At 40.2% G+C, this 24231-nt stretch overlaps 1 protein-coding gene across 1 annotated transcript in view; it reads right to left on the bottom strand.

Annotated features, from left to right (window-relative positions):
• The window catches only part of SCUBE1 (signal peptide, CUB domain and EGF like domain containing 1), a 205805-nt gene extending 181860 nt beyond the window's left edge, over nt 1-23945 (bottom strand). Inside the window, exons 1-2 of the mRNA XM_082051669.1 lie at nt 23855-23945; nt 20945-21067 (exon numbers count right to left, since the gene is read on the bottom strand). Coding sequence (XP_081907795.1) covers nt 20945-21067; nt 23855-23942 — 211 coding nt within the window. The 5' untranslated portion in view covers nt 23943-23945. The remainder of the gene's footprint in view (nt 1-20944; nt 21068-23854) is intronic.
• Between the last annotated feature and the right edge of the window lie 286 nt (nt 23946-24231).

Genomic DNA, 24231 nt, shown 5'->3' with positions numbered 1-24231 from the left:
TAGTGGCGTTACTTAAAGAATATATACTGTATAAGACAGCAATTATTCTATAAACACCCAAGAGCTTTTTTAAGAAAACCTAGACAAGTATCTGAGAAAATCCTAGCATTTGTTACTGTGAGGCAGTGCTGTAATTTACAACCTGCTGTATTTAAGTGACCTAATTCTTTTTAGTTTGAGGGGACCTGTATCTACCTTATACAGATTGGTGTTGACTGACACTATTCCAGAAATTTGTTTACTTGTGTATTCTGCAACAAGGAGATGGCACTCTCAGAGCTCTCACAAGGCCACCCTGCAGAGAAGCAGCTCTTCCAGGAGCACATACAACTTGACTAAGAAATGTTCAACATAAAACAAGAATCCGTCTCTTCTGCTTCCAGTATTTCAGCTTTCTGTTTCAGCAGAGAATAGAAGACACATCAGCATGCAATAACTAATGTCCAAAAGAAAAAACAAACTGTAAAACAGAGCGAGGAAAATGTTAGTTCTCATTTAGTCTAAACATTTTCAGCATTGTCATGAAATTCGCGGCATGCCAAGCATCTTTTCTGAACGCTAACAATCTTTGCTAGAAGATAGCATCAATTTTATACCAGCAATGCACAAAATCTACCTCCAGCAAAATCCATTCCCACTCTCCATTATAGCAGTTGCCATTAATTAAGTTCCTGAATGTCCAAAAATCATTGCAACATGTGTAACAAAACTAGTCAGCATAGCTACAAATCATAATGGGCAAGGCTACTGAAATCAAAGCAAATGTCTGCAGGGAGTTGATGAATTTTGCATCAGTGTCACAGCTAAACTATCACAGAAGTCTGACGGCTATTAACATGCAAAAAGAAGAATAGCTGAGGCCTGAAAGTCAATCAGCCAAATTCAGCTTTTAGTGTTGAATTCTATGGATTTCTATAGAAAATGGGAAAGTGTGAATTGGCATAAGCTTTATCTTGGCATCTGTTTAGGCCACAGATCCCAACATTCTCAATGCAACAGAAGATGTTCAAAATAGGAGTTGGATTGGGTAAAATCTGTGTTCATTTAAAAGTATTTCTTGACTACTAATGTAAGGGAAAGATCTGGAGTTAATTTAGTAAACACAAATTTCAATTGACTTTGAAAGGAATAATTTATGTGCTTGGACATTTAAAAATGAATAGTCAAAGGAAGCTGTCTGCCCACATGAATTTCTTCTAATTTAAAGAACCAAACCCAAAACTTGGCACACAGGTATATTATGCAGATGTGGAATATCTCCTAAAGGAGCTGGATCCATAAAATAGCTAGAAAAAGAAATGTTAAATTCTTTGTAAGTGTATCTTGATGAATAAATCCACATATTTATTCAGTATCTGAGGAGAAAAATATTTTTATGTTCATCTTCATCTATTTATCTAGGTGCTTTGAATGAAATACTGCCAAAGAGGCATTACGAAGACAGTAAATCACATTGTCCTTACAACCTTGCCAGTAAAGGAATTGTGCTTTTACCTTCCTGCTCCATGAGAGGTTGCTGCTAGCCCCCTACAGAGGACAAAACATACACCTTGCAGAATTCTTTATTACCAGTTCTCTCCTGCTAAAAAAAGTCATACTACAGTTCTAGAATTGCAGTATGTTGCCTTCTTATCCAGAACAGGTATGCAGCAATGGACATGGCAAAAAGCTGGAATGCATATTTCCATGTGGTCATATTTTGCACTTTCATGGCTTCCCTCTTAAAAGCTTTCAAAAATTTTTACTGATTCTTTACTGCGTTTTGGTCACTGTTGTTTGGTCACTAAGACTAACGCAGTATCCTCATTTCCACAGGAAAACACAGGATAAAAGCTCCACCCAAGGTTCCGAATCCTACCCAATTAAGAACAGAATTACAGTACAAACAGAGCTGTCTTCATCACTGCATAGTTTTATGCAACCTTGATCTCAGATGCCTGGGAAAGAATTGACCTTGTAATATCCAAAGGTGAAATGCCCTGGGGTGAAATCCCCATCTATTAAAGCCAAGAGGCATTTTTGCCACTGGCTTCAGGGAGCCAGGAAGACGTGTTTCCTGGGACTCACAGTTAAGAGACATGTGAGAAGGGAGAAGCACTAAAATCTCTTGTTCCTGCTTCCAATTCAGAACAAGCAGCAGTGCAGTGTCAACACACTAACTTCACTTTTAAGGAAACAGGCAGACGTGAAATAACACACAGACAAGAATACAAACAAGTTCATGTCCTGGATCATAATGAGATCAGCATCTTATTCTTTTAATGACTGGACTGGAGACTGTAAAAGCCATTAAATAAAAACAACATGGGGATATTTAGATATACTCTGCTTCTTTGGCAGATTCTACATTTAACATACTTTCAGCAGTTACACACACACACTGGATAACCCAAACCTAAGGCATTTGTATTTCTCATATCAAGTTGCACACTTCTTAAGAAGGGAACCAGCTTCAGATCTAAAGACCAGAAAAAAAACCCTCACACTTTGGTTAAAGACTCTTTTGGTTAAAGGCAGGCCAAGTTTGCCAAAAGTTCAGCTCTCTGGAAAGCATTTAACCCAAGCAAGAATACTAAAATTATGAGATTCTCAAGATGAGTTTAGCATCAGCACATTTCCACGTGTTCAAAATTATTTGAAGTCCACTCAGCTCTGCTCTTAACATTTGCAAGATCTGACCCAGCTAGATGTATGAAGAACCAGTTGGGAAAATGTTATCAATCCCACTCAACCTGACCCACTGAAATTCCGCTTGCCTTTCTAAGTTCCGTGGTAGCAGAATTCAGTACCTACTCCAAGTCCAAAATTTATGAAGAAAATATTGACATATCAAGATTCAATCTTTTTTTTCTACTCCAAATGAAACCTTGACCTTCATCTCAGAGTGAAGTCTGAAAATCCCTTCACATGAAAAGCTTTTTAAGTCACTTTTTCTATATGAAAAAACAAATTAAAAACCATCATTTGTTACATCTGGTTCTTCCTGAGATACTTTATTTTTTGACTCATAAATGTTAACATCTTTATTCTTTAGATGCTGTGACCTTGGAAATGTTATGATCTAATGAATCAGAGGAACACACAGTGCAGTTTTACAGCTTTCAAGTTGTCATGATATTTTCAAGACGCTTGTGCTCAAGAAAACTGTAAAATTTGATAGCCATTAGAACTACTCTGAGAGCCAAGGTCAAGGGTGAGCAGGCTGGAGAGAGGGTAAAATCAGAAAAAGCAGCTTCATGTTTCTCAGTGGAGAAAGGAAAAAGAACAGGTACAATAGGTTGTTTAGCATGATGGGTTTTTTCAGTGTAAATCCCTCAAGAGCCTTTACACTATGGGAACTGCCTCTCCAATGTTTTTCCTATTAGTGCATCCACAAAGAAAAAAAAAAATCCATTTTACAAATTCCTTCAAAAATGTCACAAACTCCTATTTTCTAGTACTAAACCAGCAATAAAATGAAAATGCCATGCCAACTTAGTGGAGATTATTTGGATGCAATCTGTGGTATTGTTGGGGTGTTTTTCTGGAAGCCATTTCATACAGTTTCCAGAAAACATCAAGTAATCCGAACCAGTTTTATTTGCTTCCTTCTGTGATGGCTGAGCACGAAGTTCATTATGCTTTGTATCTTGTTAAAGCACTTATCTGAAAAGCACGAGGTGGGAGGGAAATGGAATACAAACCAAACTATGTATAGGTACACCCAGCTGGTTAAACAGCACATATGTTTTTAAAGTGTGAGCAGCTTCATATTTAGAACTGGCTTGCCTAAAAAACATTTAGGATGCATTTGGAAGGCAGATGAGACACTGGCCCATTTATCACTGGCTGTAAGGATGGGACTTTTTTACTTCCTATTTGTTTAATTTTTTTCTCTGACCACACTTATTATCTCCTAGTTTTAGAGAATGAACAGACACATCTATTGCAGATGTTTATTTTGTCCCGTGTCTGAATTTGTTTCCTATTACTACAATGATCACAGCAAGTATAAGTCAAATTGTCAAATTGCACAGAGAAAGGATGGCCTTGTAAGAGTCACCTTCACCACTCAGAGAAAAAACAGCAAGCTTTCAGACACACAAGTCCTTCCCTAAGGAGTCAATGGAGTATGTGAACTTCTGAGTTAATCAGCTGTAGAAAAAGTAGGTGTGTTTAGTGCTTGTTATTTTGCAAGTTTTAGTTAATTATCTTTAAATACTGTTTATCATACAAAGAGAACATTAAAAAGTCACTTTTAAAGACTCTAGTGGCTAGACAGTGTCAAGCACCAAATGCTGTAAGCAGAATTCAGCTGGTCCAGCTCATATCGTTAAACGAAACAAGGCTGTGAAAATCCAAACTTTCTGCAGTAGCAGAATGATTATACTTCACATTTTTAGTGAATGACCATCACATTCTTCATTCATTGATAACAAACATGGTCTCTAGAGACCACCTTCCTTGTATTTTTCCTAAATTCACCTTTCCTTCCGCAGTTTCCTGTCTCTGTTCTCTTCCCTGTACATTTCCCTCCTTACTTAAACTCCTAGTTCAAAGAGTGAGAAGAACATTTTTAGTGGCTGGACACTGATATGCCAATCAAACTGACAAAAGAATCTGCCCCTCTGATTCATTCTTTCAGGATGCCTGCAGTTTGAGGCAGGTATCACTGCTGCAGTGTACATGTACTTTGTCAATGAAAAGTTATCACTGAGGTACAGGGTAATAAAAATTACTTTACAACACACAAACAATCAAACAAACAAACAAAACCCCACAGAAACTGAAAGCCGAGATTCTACATGCACTTGGTGCAACTTCGAAGCCACCTAAACACTCTTTATATATATATATATAACATTCCAGGAGCAGAAATGGAAAGGAGATCAAATAAATGACAAGGAACACTATTCATTTAGGACATTACAGAGTTTTTGACTGCTTAATTGACAAGTCTTCCAACTGCATTAACATTAGGTTCATGTAGTGTTTCTTACCCAAGAGTACCTTTTGAAGGTCTAAAACCTTTGGACAGCTACAGTCATTTATGGAAAAAAATAATTAAGCAGAGGTCTTTCCCTGAGGAAAAATATATTTTCTATTCATATACCTATACATCTCAGCACCATGGAAACTTATCTGGGACCATTCCAGCTCTATTCATGGTTAATACAGTATTTTTCTAGATAATAACAAAATTATTGTTATCCTGCATTACGCATCTTGAACACTTGATTAGAGTTTGTTGTGGTTTGACATTTGTCTTAATTGATATTTAAACAGACTGGCAACAAGTTCTTTGAACTGCAAGTGAGATACCCAAATAAAGATGGATACCTGCAGAGCACATAACAGTTTTAGAGTCTGTCTTTATTTAGTAGCTGCCATGCCCGACAAGCTCAAGCAGAGAGATTTCCTGTTCACAAGCTGTTATGAATGTGAAACATGACATTTGACAGCATTTTTCCCACCACTTCTAAATCACAGCCATTTCCACCACAATTCCCTCTTTTAATATAATGGGAAATGTTTGATTTCACATCTAATCTTGCAAGTTCTTGGAGATCTAATGGGAGAATATTTCTGTGTGCCTTTCTGCCACAACTGGTGTGCATGCATCCTAATGACTATTGCTTCAGTAAGTCAAGACAGAAGGTTATTCCTAGACCTTTAAACTGAAATATGAATCTAAAAACTTTGAGGGAGAGGTTTAAAACAGTGAAACTAGCTGATTCATACACCTACTTTTTTTTCCAGCCCCTGTAGGCATCTCCTTCATTCTCAGATTGTGGTCCATCAACCTTCCTTTGCATTTAATATTAAAATTTCTGTCCACTGACAAAAGGAAACAATCCCAAGCTTCAATTCTGAAATAAATGTAATTATTATCTGTCCATGGATTAACTTATTTTCTGGGGCTCTTCATGTGGGAGAACAGAAGTTAGCTATTCCTTCTTGCTCATTTCAGAACAAGTCAGTGGCAGATCAAGTACTGTAAAATGGAGGATTTCTTGATATCACACAGCATGTGCTTCATTAGTCCCTGGCAGATCAACACTGTTCCAGTTTTAGGCTGAGACAACTAAGGCCACAAGTAGTTTGAAAGGCTATATAGCAGCAGTTTTCAACTTTCTTGGATATGAGAAACTGTTATGTTTTCCAGCAGAGGTGCAAATCCTGGTATAGAAAATTTATGTCTTCTGACAGCAGACTTGACTTTTCAATCTACTTTTTCCACATCTGCTTTAGCAGTAGTCCTGGGGCTACTGCAGACTCCTGGCTGAGAACCGTTCTGCTGCGCTGGTTAACCGCTTGGGAAATACAATGTAATTTATATCATGTAGGATTTGTAAAATGTAGGGCTTCCTGTCATCCTGCATTACTTGGACAAACTCCCTCCTTTGTGTGGGACACATATCAGACATAAATTTTACTAGCCTACAAAAACTCCCATGAAAGTATCATACAACTCATCTAACTCTGATCAGAGCAACTCTGCATTGCGCACGCTGTTGTACGCTGCCATGAGAGAACCACTGCACGCACTCAAATGACCTGTTCAGGGCTGCCCTTTGTTGCGACATTTATTGAAGTCGCGTGGCTGATTCTAAACATGATACACAGAGGATCCATGGATTTGTGTTCCCTGACAGTGCTGGACCTAATAGTTATGAAACCCAAGAAACCAAACCTGCCTACTATTTTGTCACTCATTCCCCAAACGCAGACAAATTCCCACAGTTCCCCAACAGCACCCTTTTATGAAGTGAAGGTCTCCCAGCATTTTGGTTTGCAGAGAAAAGCAAAGGGCAGCCAGTAAAGACTGCCACTCTCAGTCCTTCACAAGTATGATAAGTGTAACTCCTCACCTGTTAAACAGGGGCTTACTGGAGGACAACTTGGACGATCAAAGCACGGATTCTCCTTTGTTTCAGAATCATTATGTTTATTTTTGCCATAAATAGATTTTCCAGCTACAGAAGTGGTTATCTGGACTACAAAGGTCCACATGATGGTTCAATAACACACATAGAATGTACTAATAAATGAAGAGTATGGGTCATTCGTTAAAACTCAGTTAAACAGAAATCCCAAACACCTTGTGGTAATTAAGACTCCAGAGTAACCTTTAAAAGACAAATATGTTAATATCAGCATGTTGCCTACTTCCAATATCAATCATTTAATATTCCACTTTTCTTATCCAGGAGATGGTACTGAGGATTCCATATTTTCTTTCTCTTTTCTATGGTGTTGTGCACTGATAGTAAGTCTGCTTAAAAATTATTTCAGTGCTCCAGCCTAGATACAGATATATTATCTGTATCTAATTTATGTTTTCAGGAGAGTGGTAATTGTTATTTTTTCTCATGAGTCCCTTGCAGGGCTGTGGGTACCCAGCATCTTTAGGAAACAAACTGCATAAAATTAGTTGAGATGACCCTACACTTAAGAGAAATGTCTCCTTTATGAGCTTGACACATTTACTTCAAAAAGATCTGTGAAGACTAAATCGAACAGAAATTACATCAAAGATTTACAATATTTTTTAAAAAATCTGAGATGGGCTTACAAAACGCTCAAACTCACTTTTGTCCAGCACCCTTCAGCTTTGTGCACCGTATAGGAGGTAAAAAAGTTACTAGGCTACGGATTTTGTTATTATGCAAGAGCTGAAGATGATCAAGTCACATTATATTGCTGTAATGACAAATTCAACTTGTCACAGAATTGTGTTTCAGCCTCTCAACTTTTGGTAAGTTGAATCTTACTAAAGCTTTGATAATAAAGATAATACCATAAATGTGGGTGCACACAAAGCACTGTTGGAAACAGTTCACAGCTCTAAGAGCTACCTCAATCAGAAGTCAGTAGTTTGGGAACTCTACAATCATGAAATGTGGAATTATTTCCAAGATGCCAAAACATTTGGCAATTTTGCTCCACAATTCAGAATTTTGCCACAGCCTCTCAGATTCGTATCAAAAATTCTATTGCCACAATGTGTAAAATACTTGCCATGTAATTTTCTTTGGGTATACAGATAGAACATCTTCCACACTTTTTTGAAAGTGTGGCCCCAGCCAGTATAAACAAGAAGCCCTAGATGCTATTGCAGTAAATCAATGCAAAAAAAGTTTTATTTTCAAATATTAATGTAATTTTTTGGTTGAAGCTTTTTATTCCTGAAGCAGAGAACCCTGTCCTACTGATATATGCTGACAATTCTAAAATTTTATTCACAAAAGGAGTTCAGCAGTTATGATGCAGGCTCTCCTTAGTCTTCTAAAAAGCCATGCAGAAATTGGCCTTGTGAGCTAGAGCTCTATATATCACCAGAGACAAATAAAAACAGAGAAAATCTGAAAACCAGTGGCAAGCAGCTTTTGGTTTTTGACCTGCAGATGTGTAACAATTGTCCAGCAGAAGCACACGTCTACACATAGTGAACACCAGCATGGAACCCACCAGCTTCTCCATCATGACCCTTTACAGACTTCAAAACATTGCTTGAACTCTTTAGCCAGTAGAGAATAAAGCAAGAGCTGGGGCTCCCTGAACAGAAACTAATGAAGTTACACACTCCCCTTTGTCTGACACGCCAGAGTGAGAGTTAGATGAGGCCAGGGCAGGCTGTACAAACACCTATTTCACAGTAAGGAAAATCCAGGAAAAGCAGTAAGGATTAAATGTAAAATTCAAACATGAAAAACACCATTGCCGAACCATGAATCATCAAATATTTTCAATTATAGGCTATGCTCACATCTGATGTTTGGACAAGAACGAAAGATAGAGCAAACAGATGTAATCAACTATGGTTGCCAAGAAATCAGACATTTCTGCTCCAGTGTTCAAATACCCTGTATGAGACAGCAAACATAGCATCCAGCACCGTTAATACTATTCAGTAGAAAAAGAATGATACTGCAGATATGGAAACAGCAACATGCACATTTGCTTATATTAATAACCTGGAAATTTTCCTTTTGTAATTTTATGTAATTATATTTGTTTGTTACATCGGGGAGGATGTTAGGTAGAAAGAACCAAAGAATGCCTATAACTTCTGTGCGCTATTCAAATAATAATATGCATTTGACAGAATACATGACAGAAAGCCAGGCAGTCTAACTGTACTGCTCTCCTCCCCAATAGTAGAGGAATGAAAGCGGAAATGTTGATATAAATATTCATTTAGTCCTGTAGAGTTATCCTCAATACTCTCATTTAGACAATTTATCAACAGATGCCTTTTACAGCAATGCTATTTTATTACGCACAGAAAAGCAAAGGTAGCAGTTGCTTGACTAAAGACTTGATAACAGTAAATCCAATAAACAGTTGTTTCTTTTTAAAAAAAAAATGGACAGTACATCCAATATAGAGAAACATGATGTGACACTCATGGTAAACAATAGTGGATGGGAGGCTGAAAAGAGACTGGTGTTTATGACTCCCTGCTCCTATACAATTCTTTTCCAGTATACTGAGCATGGCTAATCACCTATGTACCAGCTGCGAGTTTTGCAGAACACCTGTAGAAGCAAACATACTCATTTTCCATTTATATTCTGAAGATGCAATTAAACACAGTGATTTGAATGAAACTTCTGGCACGAGAAGCCTTTAAACCTCTAGCTGCATTCTTCCATGTTCCATTTAATATCATCTACCCTAAACATCCACTGGCCCCTGTCAGAGACTGCACATCAAGCTAGACATCTTTAGTCAAACTTGGTCTGTCCAGCTTACACACTTCTCATATTAAAAGATAAATATGTACAGACATATGTCATGGATAGGGACCAGAGTTCTTTGAACCCACTGCAGAGCGCCCTGATTTTATGTTCCTGTAATGGGTATAATTTAAAAATCTTTGTCTACTCCATCAGCACAGAACATACAACAAACTGGACAAAAAGGAAAAATTCTAAAAAATGCTTAAGAGGTGTTCTAAAGAACAGATAACTAAACAAACAAGACTGACATTCAAGAAGGTCTGTCCATCTCCATAACTGGCACAAGTGACTTTTCTTAGAAGTTACTTCTAAGTGTGCAGAAAGGTCTAGCAGGCTTAGTGTAAAGGATTCTTAATTTGCATTAAGCTTATGCAAGCAGACAACTCAGCTACTGGAATTAAAAGCAATGCAATTTAAACACAAGTATAACCATACAGTCTGGCAGCGCTTCCTGAGTAGGATGCACCAAGAATCTTAAGGCTGAGTTCTAAGAAAAGACAATTAAAAAAATCAGCTTTTTCCTAGAATAAACTTGGGGGGGAGGTTGTTTGGTTTTGTATTTTTAACTATATGCCTGTGCTGGAGAGGTAGGAGCCTATTTTAAATTAAAGAATGAAAAATGTAAAATTGAAACTGAGAGGATGAATTTCATAATGATCAAACGATAATACTGCAGCTTAAAAATATCCTGTCCTTGTTAAATTCAAAGTGCAATTAAGTACAGAATATTTTCCATTAATTTCAATGGCCTCTGAATCTCACAGCTGCAGGCTCTTTGGCCCAGATACACCTCCATCCAACTTCACACATCTACATTGTACATGTCCACATCTGTGTTAGAAAGAGACTGTTATTGTCAGGACACGATTCATCTGACCTATTTTTGTCTCAGTTAATACAAGGTGAACGCCACTAAGGAAATTCCTATTTCTCTCCATCAACTAAAAAGGGAAAGCAAAGTGAACAGCTGAAGTGTACTGGTCTCTGCTACTGAGATCTATATTTGGACAGACGAAATCCACCCTTTGTTCTCTTCAGATACCCCTGAAATGAACAGAAACTCTACCGGTATACCAAATGTGCAATACATAGAGCCAGGGCCTCCTTCCCAATATAACAGACTTTATTTTTACTAGAAGTTAGTAGGAGTGCAACGTGAAGACCATGATCAACTGTCTCAGCATAATTTAAATGTTAAAATAAATGAATTATCAGATGTATTATTAACAGTTGTAATTATATGCCTAGCACACCAATTAATTGAAGTGAATGACAAGCGTTCACTTGAGGATAGAGAAATGCAGGAAGCTATTATTTGTATTAATTCACACACTAATTTTGTAAGTTGTGACTCCAGAAAACTGTTAAAACAAAGGGCACCAGTATGTTTTCAAATTACCACAGGAAAAGTAAAGTAATCCCACCCCCCACCAATCCAAAAATTTTACAGCCAGCAGAAGGCACAAAACCACATGGAGGAGATATTTTTAATTAAATGCAATGCAAAGAGAATAATGGTTTCCCATATTCAATCTCAAGAATTATTATCAAAAGGGCCTTAGCATTAAAAAAAAAAAGAAGTCATTTAAGAAAGGCTTACTGGTTTAAACATAAGCTGTTTCCGATTATAAAGTAGAGCTTTTAATTAAGATTAGTAAGCCCTAATTCAAGCTACAATTTGGTTCCTCTAGTTAGCAAATGTCTATTAAAACTGAGCAATTAAGGTTAAATGGGTTGAAGCATTTAAAGCACTCCCTCCTGCTTCAAATACTATAATAGAAAAGACCATGTTAGTGACTAATTCAGACCAGAAGACATGTATTTCCCCTAAGTTTTATACTTCCTTGTTGATCATAAAGGTCATTAAAGAAGAATCCTTTGGTAAACTAGATTTTCAGATTGTTATATGTTTGTATGTTACAGCTTACCATGCATAATCTTAGAAACAAAATATAAAATAGAATTCTGTAATTTTATAAATGTAGTATAATTTTTGCTCCTATTATGGTTTTTCTCCCTTAATTTTACATAGTTTGGTAATAAAAATATGTAGTAAACTTCCCAGTAGTGTATTTCTCCCTTTTGCTAGTTGTGTTCATACTTGGCATAATGGTCTTAATCTTGTGTGTACTTCTGACAGATAAAGGCAGAAGTATACTACAATTAGTATTACTTACATAAACTGCCTTTCAAAGCACCTCACCTTCCACTTCTCATTTTCACAGCTTCTTCAAAGACTGAAATTCTTCATGCTTGGTCTCGTCTTTGAGATCAAGCTATTTTAGCAAGTTCAAGCAAAAACAGCTGAGCAAGCTTGAGGCCTGTATTTCTGAGGGCATGACACACACCCTCACATAGCCCTGCCCAGCTGTGGCAGAGCCCTCACCCAGCAGGACCCTCTGCAACACTCACACCCAAATAGCAAATCTCTCCTGTGTTCTTTGCACCCTTCAGGACTTTCCACGAGCACACAAATCAGATAACGTAATCAAGACACCAGGCTGTCCTTTTCATTAAATATGAGTCCTACAGAATATGCTGTGTGCAAACAGGATCATTCAGGTGGCTTTGCAATTACAAACACTAGGACCTTCCTCAATGAATGGCAACATGAAGAGAAACGTGCTGAAGGGACAGGTCAACTCCGAGCTGGGGGGGTGGGGGGCAAGAAGGAGGTGGAGAAAAAGGAAGAAAAAGGGAAAACTACAAGATCTAGCAGGAGCTGGTTTGACCTGAAGACAGAAAGCAAGGAAAAGGACCTGTAAAGGGTCCTCAGAGCTTGCAGCTACCAGCTCTCCAGTCCCAGAGATCTTGCTGTGGGTCACTGGCTCTCAGCATACTGCTGTAACTATAGTAAGCCACCGAGATAAAGGACAAGAGAAGGAAAACTGAAGAAAATAAAAAAGAAGCACGTGAAAATACACTAGGAGAGGACAAAAGAAAGAGAAGTAGGATTTGCACTATGGAAATGACAAGACCAAGAGACAGCTGAGTAACAGAATACACAAGACAACATAATGAAGACTGCAAGGAAAGGGGACTACACCACAAGTAAAGGTGACGGGTGGGAAAACAAGGAAAACCAGGCAGTGTCTGGCAGATGTCTAAAGAATTAAGACAAAAGAAGGACAGGTTCTTACACATTGAGCTTAGTACATTCTATTTATGCTCCTTCATTTTATTATAATTTTTCTGAAAGAAAATTTACACTCTATATTTGGGGGAAAGGACAGATTCTTTCTAAATACCAAGTTTACATCATCACAGGAGGCCACCCTGGATTCTGCAGCTTAACAACTGCTGAGACTGATAAAATGTTATATATATTTATAAGGTCTCAGAGTACCTACAGACCATCCAGCAGACAGGGAGCTTATCAACTCTTTAGAGAAATGTCCTTGGATAAAACCATATTTTTTCCAAATTGAGAATTACATGTAATGCTGCTGAAGAATGAGACCAAATTTCTAGTGGTATGGTATTTGTTTATGCAAAATATAGTGATAATTGTATCCAAGAAGCATTTCTGGAGGAAAAGGGGGGAAAAAAAAATAAAAAAAGAAAAGTTGGAGCAAATGTTCTTTTTTTTTTTAAGGAAAAATGAAAGATTTCCAAGCTGGACCACCAGGGGAGCTGTTCAGTGAAGCAGCACCACGGGCTGCCAGAAAGTAGCTCTGAGAGGCAGGATAGGGTAGAGAGGAAAAGGGAGAGGAGAAAACAATGGGGTGTGTGACACTTGCAGACTGATGGTACTGTGAGCAGTGAAAAGTGTCAGGTCATCCCAACTAAGAAATAAACTGCCGAACAACGGAAAATGAAGCCATCTGAAATAAATAAACAAATCAAATTGAGGCTCAACCCTGGCCAAAACAAAAGCCCTATTCAAGGAACAGAAGTGGCAAGAAGGAGAAAAGAAAAAGTTATCATAATCTGTTAATTCACTTAGGCTCTAATAAAACTCTGGTTTATTACAGAATGTTCTCAAGAGTATTTTCTTGCTTGCTATTTCTTCTCCATCCCCAAAGAAACTCCATCCCTGAAGTAATTCGGAAAACTGGCAAGCTGAGAATCAAGTATTAAATGGTACCAGACAATTAAAACATAAAAGAAAATATTAAAAAAAGGCATGGAGAAGACCTCAGGATTGAATTCTGGGAAACACTTTTATCAGCCTAAACCGAAAAAAGATGCATAATTTACCCAATCAAATAAGTAGGATTTACAGAGAGGGGGGAAAAAAAAAAAGTTACCAGCTTAAATCGAAGCAGCTATTTTATATTCTCCCTCCCCTGTTTTTTGACAGTATGTACAGCTTCTGGAAGCTGCTTTCAGGAAATCAGCACAATGGCTTACCCAGAGTAAAGCTATGATCTGTGTGAATAAAACTGGGAAGGAAGGTTTGACCCTGAAATAAAAATCACCACAAAACTGGGAGGTTGCAGAGCATCTCCTCCTCTGTGGTCAGCTGGGCTGCTGCAGCCAACAGGAGAAAACCAGCATCACAGGCCTGTAGCAACAGATCTCATCCAGAACACAGCCATTACAGAAGGGTGACATAAAATTCAAAACATGACATTAATGTCATCTCTTAAGGTATTGTAACTGTAAAAATAGAAAGCACAGCAGCTTCACTACCTAATATTCACTGCAGACCTCAAGATTACTGGACATCCAGTTCCAAAGCAATTAGATCAGCATCAAAGCCTCAAGCACTAAACTGAGATCAAGGCATAAAACGGTTATACAGAAAATAACAAAATTTGAATAAAGATATGAAAAAAGGCTGAAACAATATGTAGGAAAAAATGTTCACATTCCGTCTTCCTGCAGCTTTTCAGAACAGACAAAGAGTGTAGATATTTGAGGTGTTTTAAGTGGAAAAAGAACCTCAACACACCAACACAGAGCTATTCAGAAAATCCTTTGTTGCCCTGACAGATACGTAGTGGGACATTAGTAGTAGATATTATTAGTGGATTTGACCAAACTGACTTCCCACAGCACCTTCTTGAAAGCAATAGCAACAAGACTATGGATGTAGTGATAATATTCAGCCTGAAATGATTCAATATTTGCAAGATCCCAGAGGATGACCCTTCCTTGAGAGAATTAATCCACCTTCTACTGCAATTAGAAGAATCATCAATCAGGAAGAAGTCACTTAAGCTGCCTTGTTCAGTGGCATCTCTGTTATTCAGCAATGAGACAGACAGTACAAGCCTGAGACCACTGCAGTTGTGCAAGCATCAAGATGCCCAAGTTTCCGAAACCAAAGGATACCCAACAGTGTTCTTTTACTCCCACAAAACATCACCGATAAAGATGGTCCACTTAAGAAAAATTAGCTGAGAGTGGATTGACTGCACACCACAGAGCTCTTAAAAGAACTGGGAACATTGTTCCATCTCGAAGACATCCAAAAGCCTCATACTTAATTATCCCTGCAGAGAAAAGAAGGCTTCAGTGTGAGATACTGGACCAGGAGCTGGGAAGTGAGAATGCTGAAATGTCCTGTGCTGGTTCCAGGTTGCTGTTTCAGAGTAGCCCTGTAATAATAATTTTATTGCTAATATTTGTTTAAAATATTTTTAAAACAGATCTAACAAATAGGTATAAGAAGAACCTTGGCCTCACACCACACAATTACTGAATATGATAATGAGTGGGTTATCTATACCATTTCTGATTCATTGTAATTGCAATGAGCTTTCATTTTGTACTTAAGTCTATTGTTGCAAACACCATAAGGAATTTAAATTTTGGCTTAGGGACATTATTGCACTTGCAGTATGAAGACAGAATTGCATGTCCTATCACAAGAGTCTCAAAACACTTGCCAAAGTAAGAAATTCACCATCCTGATGTTTCCACAACAATAGAATTCCTAATTCAGAAAAGGGAACTTTAGTTAACAGTTCAGAGATTATCTGTATGATACTCTGTGCTTTTCTGTCTGCAGCAATGTACCGTGTCAGAAACAAAGCCAGACATCACATAACATATGGGAATAACAAAACCTAGGTATATCCATGCAAGTATTTTTCCAGATACCATATTATTTCCATCCACTGTACACAGACAAACGTTAGGAACTATGGTAGAAGTTGCAACGAGCAGCATATCAGCCCCAGATTATGAGATGCCTTCCTAGATTGTTTGGCTGCACATTTTCCAGAAGCTTCCTTCAGCTAGGCAGCCCTTAGATGAGCACTGATGTTCAGAAAGGACAATTAAGTCTGTGTTTCCAAATGGACATACACAGAATATAACCTGTGATTGAGACAGGAATGGTTGATCTTATTCTGAGGTTGTATCATGCCTATACCCAGTGGGATGCTGTCACTGGGGTAATCAAGAATAACAGCCCCCTCTGCAGATCAGCATGATCACCTGCCTGTTTACCTCGAATGATTACTTACGTTAGGAAAAAGTCTGCAAGTACCTCAATATATGACAAACAGCAATACAACTGCAGAGGGTTACTCAACTAGTATTCAAGCAGAACTGCTGCTGCTAGCACAAATTTCCAACTTGAAAATCACCCTCTCAAGGCAGACTGACAGCATACTTTGCCACAGCACATGTATGTTGCTCTCAATGCAAAGTCCATCAACAGCATTATGAAGCTACACAGCAAGAATTAAAAAAAAAAAAAAAATTTAAAAGTTTTGAGCATTTCTCTTCTGTACAGAATTCAAGAAACATAACAACTGTATGAGACCGATTATTAAAAGAACTGAAGAATAGTTATGCAAATACTATGAAAGACAGTAGAGAACACACACCAAGAGGGAAATCTTATTCAATATGGGAAATCTTGGAGCAGAGTTTCGCAACCTAGAAGCAACAGGTCCCAGTGAACATCTCTTAAGGAAAAATCACATCCACCCAATCACATCCTCTATATACTGTAGAGAAAGAATCCTACACATAAGGTATCCAAAAGAAAAAGAAACTACAGCTAGAGGAACTCACTGAAATCACAGTCACACTGAGGATAAACAGTAGGCTGAAGGAAAAAAATGCTTAAAATAGAGAATAAAGCTAACACACTAACTGGATATAAAATTGGCACAGATAAACAGCAACCAGAAATTATACAGAGTATTTTAACCATTAATGGCACAACGGTTTGGAATAGCATGAGAAGTAACATGGACAAAAACCTCCAAACCTTAGGTTTAAGAGCTATAAACTGTTCAACGACAGAGTACAAGAGCAAACATGCGGCATTGGTATCGGGGACAAAGAAGACCCTGTCGAGGCCTAGGGGAACCTCAGGGCTTGGAATCCTTTTGAACCCTCTGGAATCTCTATTGCTTTGACACAATTTTCCAGCTAACAATTTTATTGAGATATCAACCTGTGGGGAGACCAAAAGTCAATGTAGAGAAGGCAAGGACAAAGACCTAGGGAACATGCAAATGCATGCTTGCAGCTGAATGCAGGCCACTGCATTTGAGTTATTGACTAAAATCACAATACGGAAGACTTCCTGGGTAATAGTAGGTCTGCCAGGGCAACTGAATCAGTTATCAATGAATAGGTTTTGTGTGTTGAATAGAAATGGACAATTGAAAGCAAATATTTTTTTTAAGATTACCAGGGCTGGACACATTATTCTGTCCTATGAAAATACCAGTTAGAGAATTTGTGGTCAAAAGAGACTGGTATAATATGTGATATGGGGAAATATCATCATGGCAATGCTGACCATATGGCTTGACAAAGCACAGGGGATAGGTGGTTGAAAAAAAGTTAAACTGAAAACTACAGAGAGAAGCAAGAGACAAGACACCTGAAGAATGAGCAGTTCTTCTGTCTGGAGAAACAACTGTGCTCTGTGGAAAAAAACAGGTCAGCTGGTGGAGGTAAGAAGGCTAACCAGAAGAAAAAAAGAAAGAAAAAAGATCTGCAAACTGTGAAGTGATCCCAAATCCTTGGAAACTCTGGAGCAATCCAGTCCAAAAGACATTTTGGGAGAAAAGGAAAGTTCAGAAACAAATTCCCTGCTAAAGGCATTTAACAGACTGTCAAGAAAATGTTTCATTTTAGTATAATTGCTGCTAGGGCTCTCCATGAGTCCCTTAAGGAATGTTTCTGTCGTATGTATTTCTCCCCACCCTTTAGGTCAGAGCACCAAAATATGCACAAAATCCTGCACAAGTGCCTGGGCTCCATATCTCCTGCATTAGTCTAAAGATCCCATTCTTTAAAACATTCATTTTATTTGAATAAAACACTATAAATAAATATGCAAAAGTACACAAAATACATATTCACATACTGGGTATATCTGTACAAATATGTTCTCTGTGACTTTTATAAATCATGTTCGTTCCCATACCCTATCCCTTTCTTTCAAAATGGATTTTAAGTGAACAAATGTAAAACTTAAGACTGATGTTTAAAGTAAATTAACATGCACACCTTTCTAAATTAATTGTAATGCCTCACTATAACCTAAACTGGCAGCTCACTAAAATTAAATGGAATACATTTGATCATATAATTTCTTTAAGCTCACTGCACTATATAAGTTGCAATTCTGCTTGTTTAGTAAAATCTGGCTGTATATAACAGCCTGTATTATAAGGGAGTTAGTCATGATGTAAGGAATGTTCTTTAGACATGAAGCAATACCAGTAGATTACTACAAACTTGGTTAAATAGGCACATTATCTGTGCACAAGACATCCTTTTCTCATCAGTAACTAGTTTCAGCAATCAAAAAGCTTATTTAGAAACGCTCAGCTATAAATATCCAGAATTGCTTCATGACCCCGCTTTGGTTTTGGCACAACAAAAACCACTCAGTGTATTTCATCTTTGTTATTACAAGCACAGTCCCTTTTATCTGAAAAGATAATTTTAGTGGCTGATTACTGGTGTTGTCTTATGACAGAATATTAAATACCAATCAATACTGCCAGTCTGCTTATTTCTGTAGGTTTTGAATACTTGACCTCAAGATGCAAAATCAAGCCACTCTATGTGAACAGCAGACCTGAGACATACCTTAGGTCTGCACTGTGTATGACCCTTCCTTCACCTCTATAGGTTTGAGTTTGCTCACTTACAAAAAGGACATAATGACATCTGCCTGCCACTGAAGGTACATAATGTCAGTAACAAAGTTTCAAAGTACTTTGACATCAAATGAAAATGTACTACGTAAGTAATCTAAAATGAGCTCCAAAAAGGAAGCATCCAAAAATATTTCAAGCTTTCTGCTTATCTCTAAGTTTGATATCAATTACAAACTTAAAATATAGACCTGATGCAAAATCTTCAGAACTCTTATTGTGATATTTTTTAAAGTTATATATCACACCTAGTAATACCTGGTTTAGACACCTCGCATTCATTTACCTAATGCTGAACAATTAACAAGCATGCAAAATGTGTTGCAGTCTGCCTCGGCTTACCTTACTTATCAAGCTTATTAGACACTACATTCCATCAGATACAAGTTTGACATCAGCCACAGAAATTCTATAATTCTGTGTATCATTCCACAGACAAAACTTGTTTTTTACTACTTACTAAGCTCTCTTTTTTACTGAGCAAAGGTAAGTCAGGCAAAGAGAAATATATGTATTAAATAATCATGAGTATCAGCCAGGTCTACCATTAAATAGAGCTCAACAGCTAAAATAGTAGTAGTAGTTAAAGCTTAAGGAAGTTTTTGAGATGGAAAACCAATACAACAAGCAGTACCCATTTCTGAGAATGCTGTAACCTCCACAGCTGTGGCCTTGAGTACATTTTCTCTGCACAAAACTCTTCCCCTGGAAGGGATGAATAAGGGGAAAAAGTGGTGCTGAATTATTATTGTTTGCAAGAAAGAGAATCTGGCTTCTAAACAGCAGCTCAGAGATGCTAGAGCACCAAGAGGTGGACAGTAGGAATTTGTCTCTGTCAATGTTAAGCCCAACACAGAAAAATATGACAACCACAAAAATGCTTTATGAGGGCACTTGAACAAACACTTCAGAAGTCCATGGAGAATAATATGTGGTTTCAAATTTTTGTAGACTTCAGCAAAGTCATTTCTAGGTCTTTAATCTTTTTAATGGACTGGCCATATACATTCTGAAAAAGTTTCAGTCTGCTAGAGAAAGACAGAGACTTAGAATTTTTATAGCTGCTAGGCATCTACGAGTAGGTAGAAACAAACAAACACCCCCAAACACACACCTTGTATCTTATATTTTTAAGGTATTCTGCTGCAATTACAATATTAGGTCTTTTCACCAGAGAACAAGACAGAGTTCATAAAACCTGAAATATGAGTGTACAGAGTGCCTAATAAAACATGCTAGGTCTTTTTCAAGTGCAAGGATTGATGCAAGGACATACAGAAGCAAAACAACTTTTTAAAGTCTGTGTAAGTACAATAATCTGAAATAGCTCCTTTTCAAATAGTGTTTCACATACTAAAAATACATGATCATGACATGTTCGTTGGGTGAAAGAAGCAAGCTCCAGTGTCTTGTTCGAGTTGACACAAAACAACACCTACTGCAAACAGACCAGGAGGAACGAGGCTCTCACTGGGTGAGAAGAGTGATGGTTAATCACACCTTAGCCAGGTGAAAGGTGCAAGCTTCCCTGTGCCTCAGAAGGACCCGAGGAGAGTGACTGAGACAGGCTGCAACACCGTGCTGGGCCAGGCTGAGGAGGCCGCAGGGCAGACGGCAGTGCAGTGAGGCGGCCCCGGTTCCCCGCAGCCCCGCTGGCTGGCCTCACCGAACGCCTGCGGCTGGGAGAGACGGCCACCCTGGCTCCCCACCGCGGCCAGCGCACCCTCCCTCCCCGCCGGGAGGGAACCGAAGCCCAGCCCAGCCCGGCCCGGCGGCCGCGCCCCGGGCGGGCCCACGTGCCAGGCACGGCGCTTCGAGCTCCGGCGGCAGTGGGCCCAGCGCTCCCGGGACAGGCTGGTGCTACCCAGGAGGGGAACGCGCCCACCCCCCACCCTTTTAAAAATTTTACTTATTTTTATTGCTAGAAGTGGGCTGGCGGACACGATGTTTGTGATGCCGGACAATTAGCAAAAGCAGCAGGGGGATGCTTGCCAATAAACACCGAGATTTGAGAGTAAGCAGCTGTAAATCTGCATTAATCGTTTCAGGAATTCAGCTGTTTACAAAAGCTTTTAAAGAGCAAACAAATAAGAGAAGGGAGGGGAGAAGGGAGAGGAGCTGAGCTGTCCTTACCTTCACATTGTTTCCCTTCGCCTTTATAGCCTGGCTTGCAGATGCATTTGTAGGATTTTGGTGTGTTTTGGCAAATTGCATCGATGTGACAGTCATCCGTAGCTTCTGCACACTCGTCAACATCTGCAAGCACAGAATGAACCCCAAGGGGACAGATGAGAAGGGAGACCTGAGACACAGAAAACCATGAAGGAGAAATACTCCCCCTGAAGAAGCTGTTTGCTGGCTTGCCTTCCAAGTGTCATCCTGGAAATGGGAACAGCTAAGGTCAAATAACTTAACAAACCAATGCGTTATTCTTCTGAAGTCATTTATAAGCACTGCTTCACCAAGCTTCTGCATTAGGAAATCATTAGACATATGAGAAATTAGCATCAGCTGTATAGGTCTGGACTCACATCTTCATAAAACAAAAGAGTGCTTAAATGACCTATAAGAGGGGGAAAAAAAAAGCCCATTTACATGTTCTAGCAAAGAGATCTTAATTTACACTAGTTTAAATAAGCTATGCTGGTGGGGGAATGAGAAAAAGACATATTTGAACAGCAAAACCACATTAATCCTTTTTATTAAGAGGAAAAAAAAAAAAAAAGACCATATGAAACTCTGTAAGTTAGCACGAAGAAAAGCAACCCGCATCATCTACATGGACTAAAACCCATTTAGAAGGGAAAGATCCCAGCAGCCTTCCCAGCCCCTGCTCGGGTGGGTGCCTCACTAGTGAAACGGACTCTGAAAGGGGGGACACAGACTTCTTTTCTTGTTTTCAGGGTAGGAAGCCTTTACAAACATTTCAGTGACGGGCATTCGTTTTCTCCCCCGGATTTAAAGAAGATGGGGGAGGGAGGAGGATGAGAGAGAGTCGAGATTTGGTAGTCGTGGGAATGTTAATGAAGTGAACATAGAAGGGGAAAGAAAATAAAAAAGCTCCGACCTATTCAAGGATGGGGTGTGCTGTTAACAGGGGAACATTTAAAGCCCTGCCTAACCTGCCCTGCCCCCCGCTCTCCCCACAGACTGTCCCCGGCCACCCCGTCACTCGTAGCGCCCTACGCGAGGGGCCGGGGCGCCGGGGCCGCCGCGGGAGGAGGCGATGTCGCCGCCGTCAGAGACCGGCGCTGCCTCGGGGAGACCGGCCGGGCCGCCGCTGTCAGCCGCGGCCGCCGTGTCAGTAACGCACCTCACGGGGACTCCCTCATCATGTCAGGCAGGCGAGAGCCACATCTGGGGCTCCCGGGAGGAGAAAGGTAGGCAGGGGAGCGCCCTGCCCTGGGGGGGGGGCGGGTGAGCAGCCGGGTAACAACCAGCCGAGCTGCACAGAGTAGAGTCTCCCCTCTTCGTTTTTAGGGAAGTGTCGAGGAAAGAGAGGTGCTGCGGATGGAGGGAGGAGGGCATCCAGCAAAAGACATGCGCAGCTAGTTTCATGCCAATTAGATTAACAGATCCTCAAAAAAGGTGCACTAAAGTGAAAACACTTTTATTGTTAGCTTAAAATCCTCACGCGAATTGTTTCAGAAGTGCTCAATCAAGCCATCTCCAGTGATAAAACACGGATCCTTCAAAGTAACCGGGGAATGGAGGGGGCTACTTAGAGAGGGGAGAATAATCAGATATTGTGGCACGGCACACAGAACTTCTCTGAGATGTGCAGACCAGGAACGGCCCCGCGGGGCACCTCAGGGCTCCTAGCAAGAGAACTGCCTGCACTCGGTATTGTTGTTATTATGTTTTGGTTTTGTTTTTTTAAGAAAAAAAGGAACACTTGCCCCTTCCCAACAGCAAAGCATTGTATTTTCTGGAGAAACGCAGAGCTGTTGTAATTTGTATACGTATCTCTTGTCCATTCGTTTATTTTAACCGCTGAACCGGTTCAGATCTAGCTATGATTTACGTGAATTAGCTGAGGGGGTCCGAGGGTGTTGCCCAGATCAGACACAGATCCAGTCAAGCACGAAAAGAAAAGAAGGGGTTTTTTTTGTGTCTTTTTTTTTTTTTTTTTTAATGCTTTGGTTCATACTTTTGACTCATTAAACCAGCACCCATCTCCCATCAAGATCAGCAAAAGTGACAGCTGGACTCTTTATAATGCCGTCAAAAATTCAAACTGCATTGAGCCAAGGGGGACATTTCACAGCAACCAGAGGATGCCTGGGAGTCAGGCGTGAATGCCAATGAGTCAAATGAAAGGGCAAAACCAAATATGAGCCCCTGCTCTGCTCCACATCTCACATTGCATTTCTTGGACTTTAAGAACTTCTACGCTGACTTTGTTCATTTTGTTGCGCTTAAACTCTTGCCATCTGACAAAAAGGGATTTTTCGGCCCACCCCCACTCTCCTACTTCACCTTAAACGATTTATTCTAGCACAACTTCAGAGACTGCACACACATCTTAAAGGAATTACTTTGGGCTTACAACGTTCCTATGCAGATGGGGGGAGGGGGGAGGAGAGCGGTTTCGGTGCCTTTTTTTTTTTTTAACACCGGAGCAAAGACTTAATATCATTACTGCTATGAAACAGATACGAGCGCGGCTGTTAGGAAACGGCAGGTCTTTGAGCTAATGCGCAGACAAGGAAAACCTGTGAAGATATAACAGACAACGCTTCCCCTGTGGAGTCTCTAGGGTTCAGCACAGACTTATCACGTAGGCACTTAAAGGAAAGTAACTTTTTCTTCCCAGTCTCTCCCTCCAGACGTCCCTTGGCTCCGGCAGTGTCAAACACGCGAGAAAACGCCTCCCCACCACAACTTCCAACACGCCCGGCACTACTCGCAGCAAGAAGTGACCTCCCCCTCAACACCTTGCACCAGGGAGAGGAAAGCGGACAAACACGGTCCCCCCGGGGCCACGGCTCCGCGCCGTCCGTGCCTTGGGGAAGGCGGCACAGTGGCGGAGCCCCCTCTTACCTGCGCCCCCGCTGCCTCCCGCCAACCTGCCGGCCCAGGCGAGAGCGAAAAGCAAACAGCAGCGCCGCGAAAAGCAAACAGTGCCCATGATAATGATGCGATCTCCGGCCCCCGGTGCCTGTCTGCGATAAGGGACGCGCTCGGGGCCGGGCGCGCGGAGCCGCCGGCGCTGACGCCCTGACAGCGCCCCGCTGATTCGCCGGGGCTCCCGCGGCGGGGGCGGTGCCGGCCACCGGGGCGGGCCGGGCCGGGGCGGGCCGGGCCGCTCCTCCTGCCCCCGGGACTGCCCCTGAGCCCCGCCGCCGTCGCCGGTGGTGGGGGGTGGTCGGCGAAGCGGTGGAACTCCTCCCCACCCCCGAGAGATGTCTGTTAGCCAG

Source organism: Streptopelia decaocto (genome assembly GCF_964273445.1).
Source record: "Streptopelia decaocto genome assembly, chromosome: 1".
NCBI classification, from domain to species: domain Eukaryota; kingdom Metazoa; phylum Chordata; class Aves; order Columbiformes; family Columbidae; genus Streptopelia; species Streptopelia decaocto.
The sequence above is the reverse complement of the archived record's forward strand: the minus strand, read 5'-3'. Positions and strand labels throughout refer to the sequence as shown.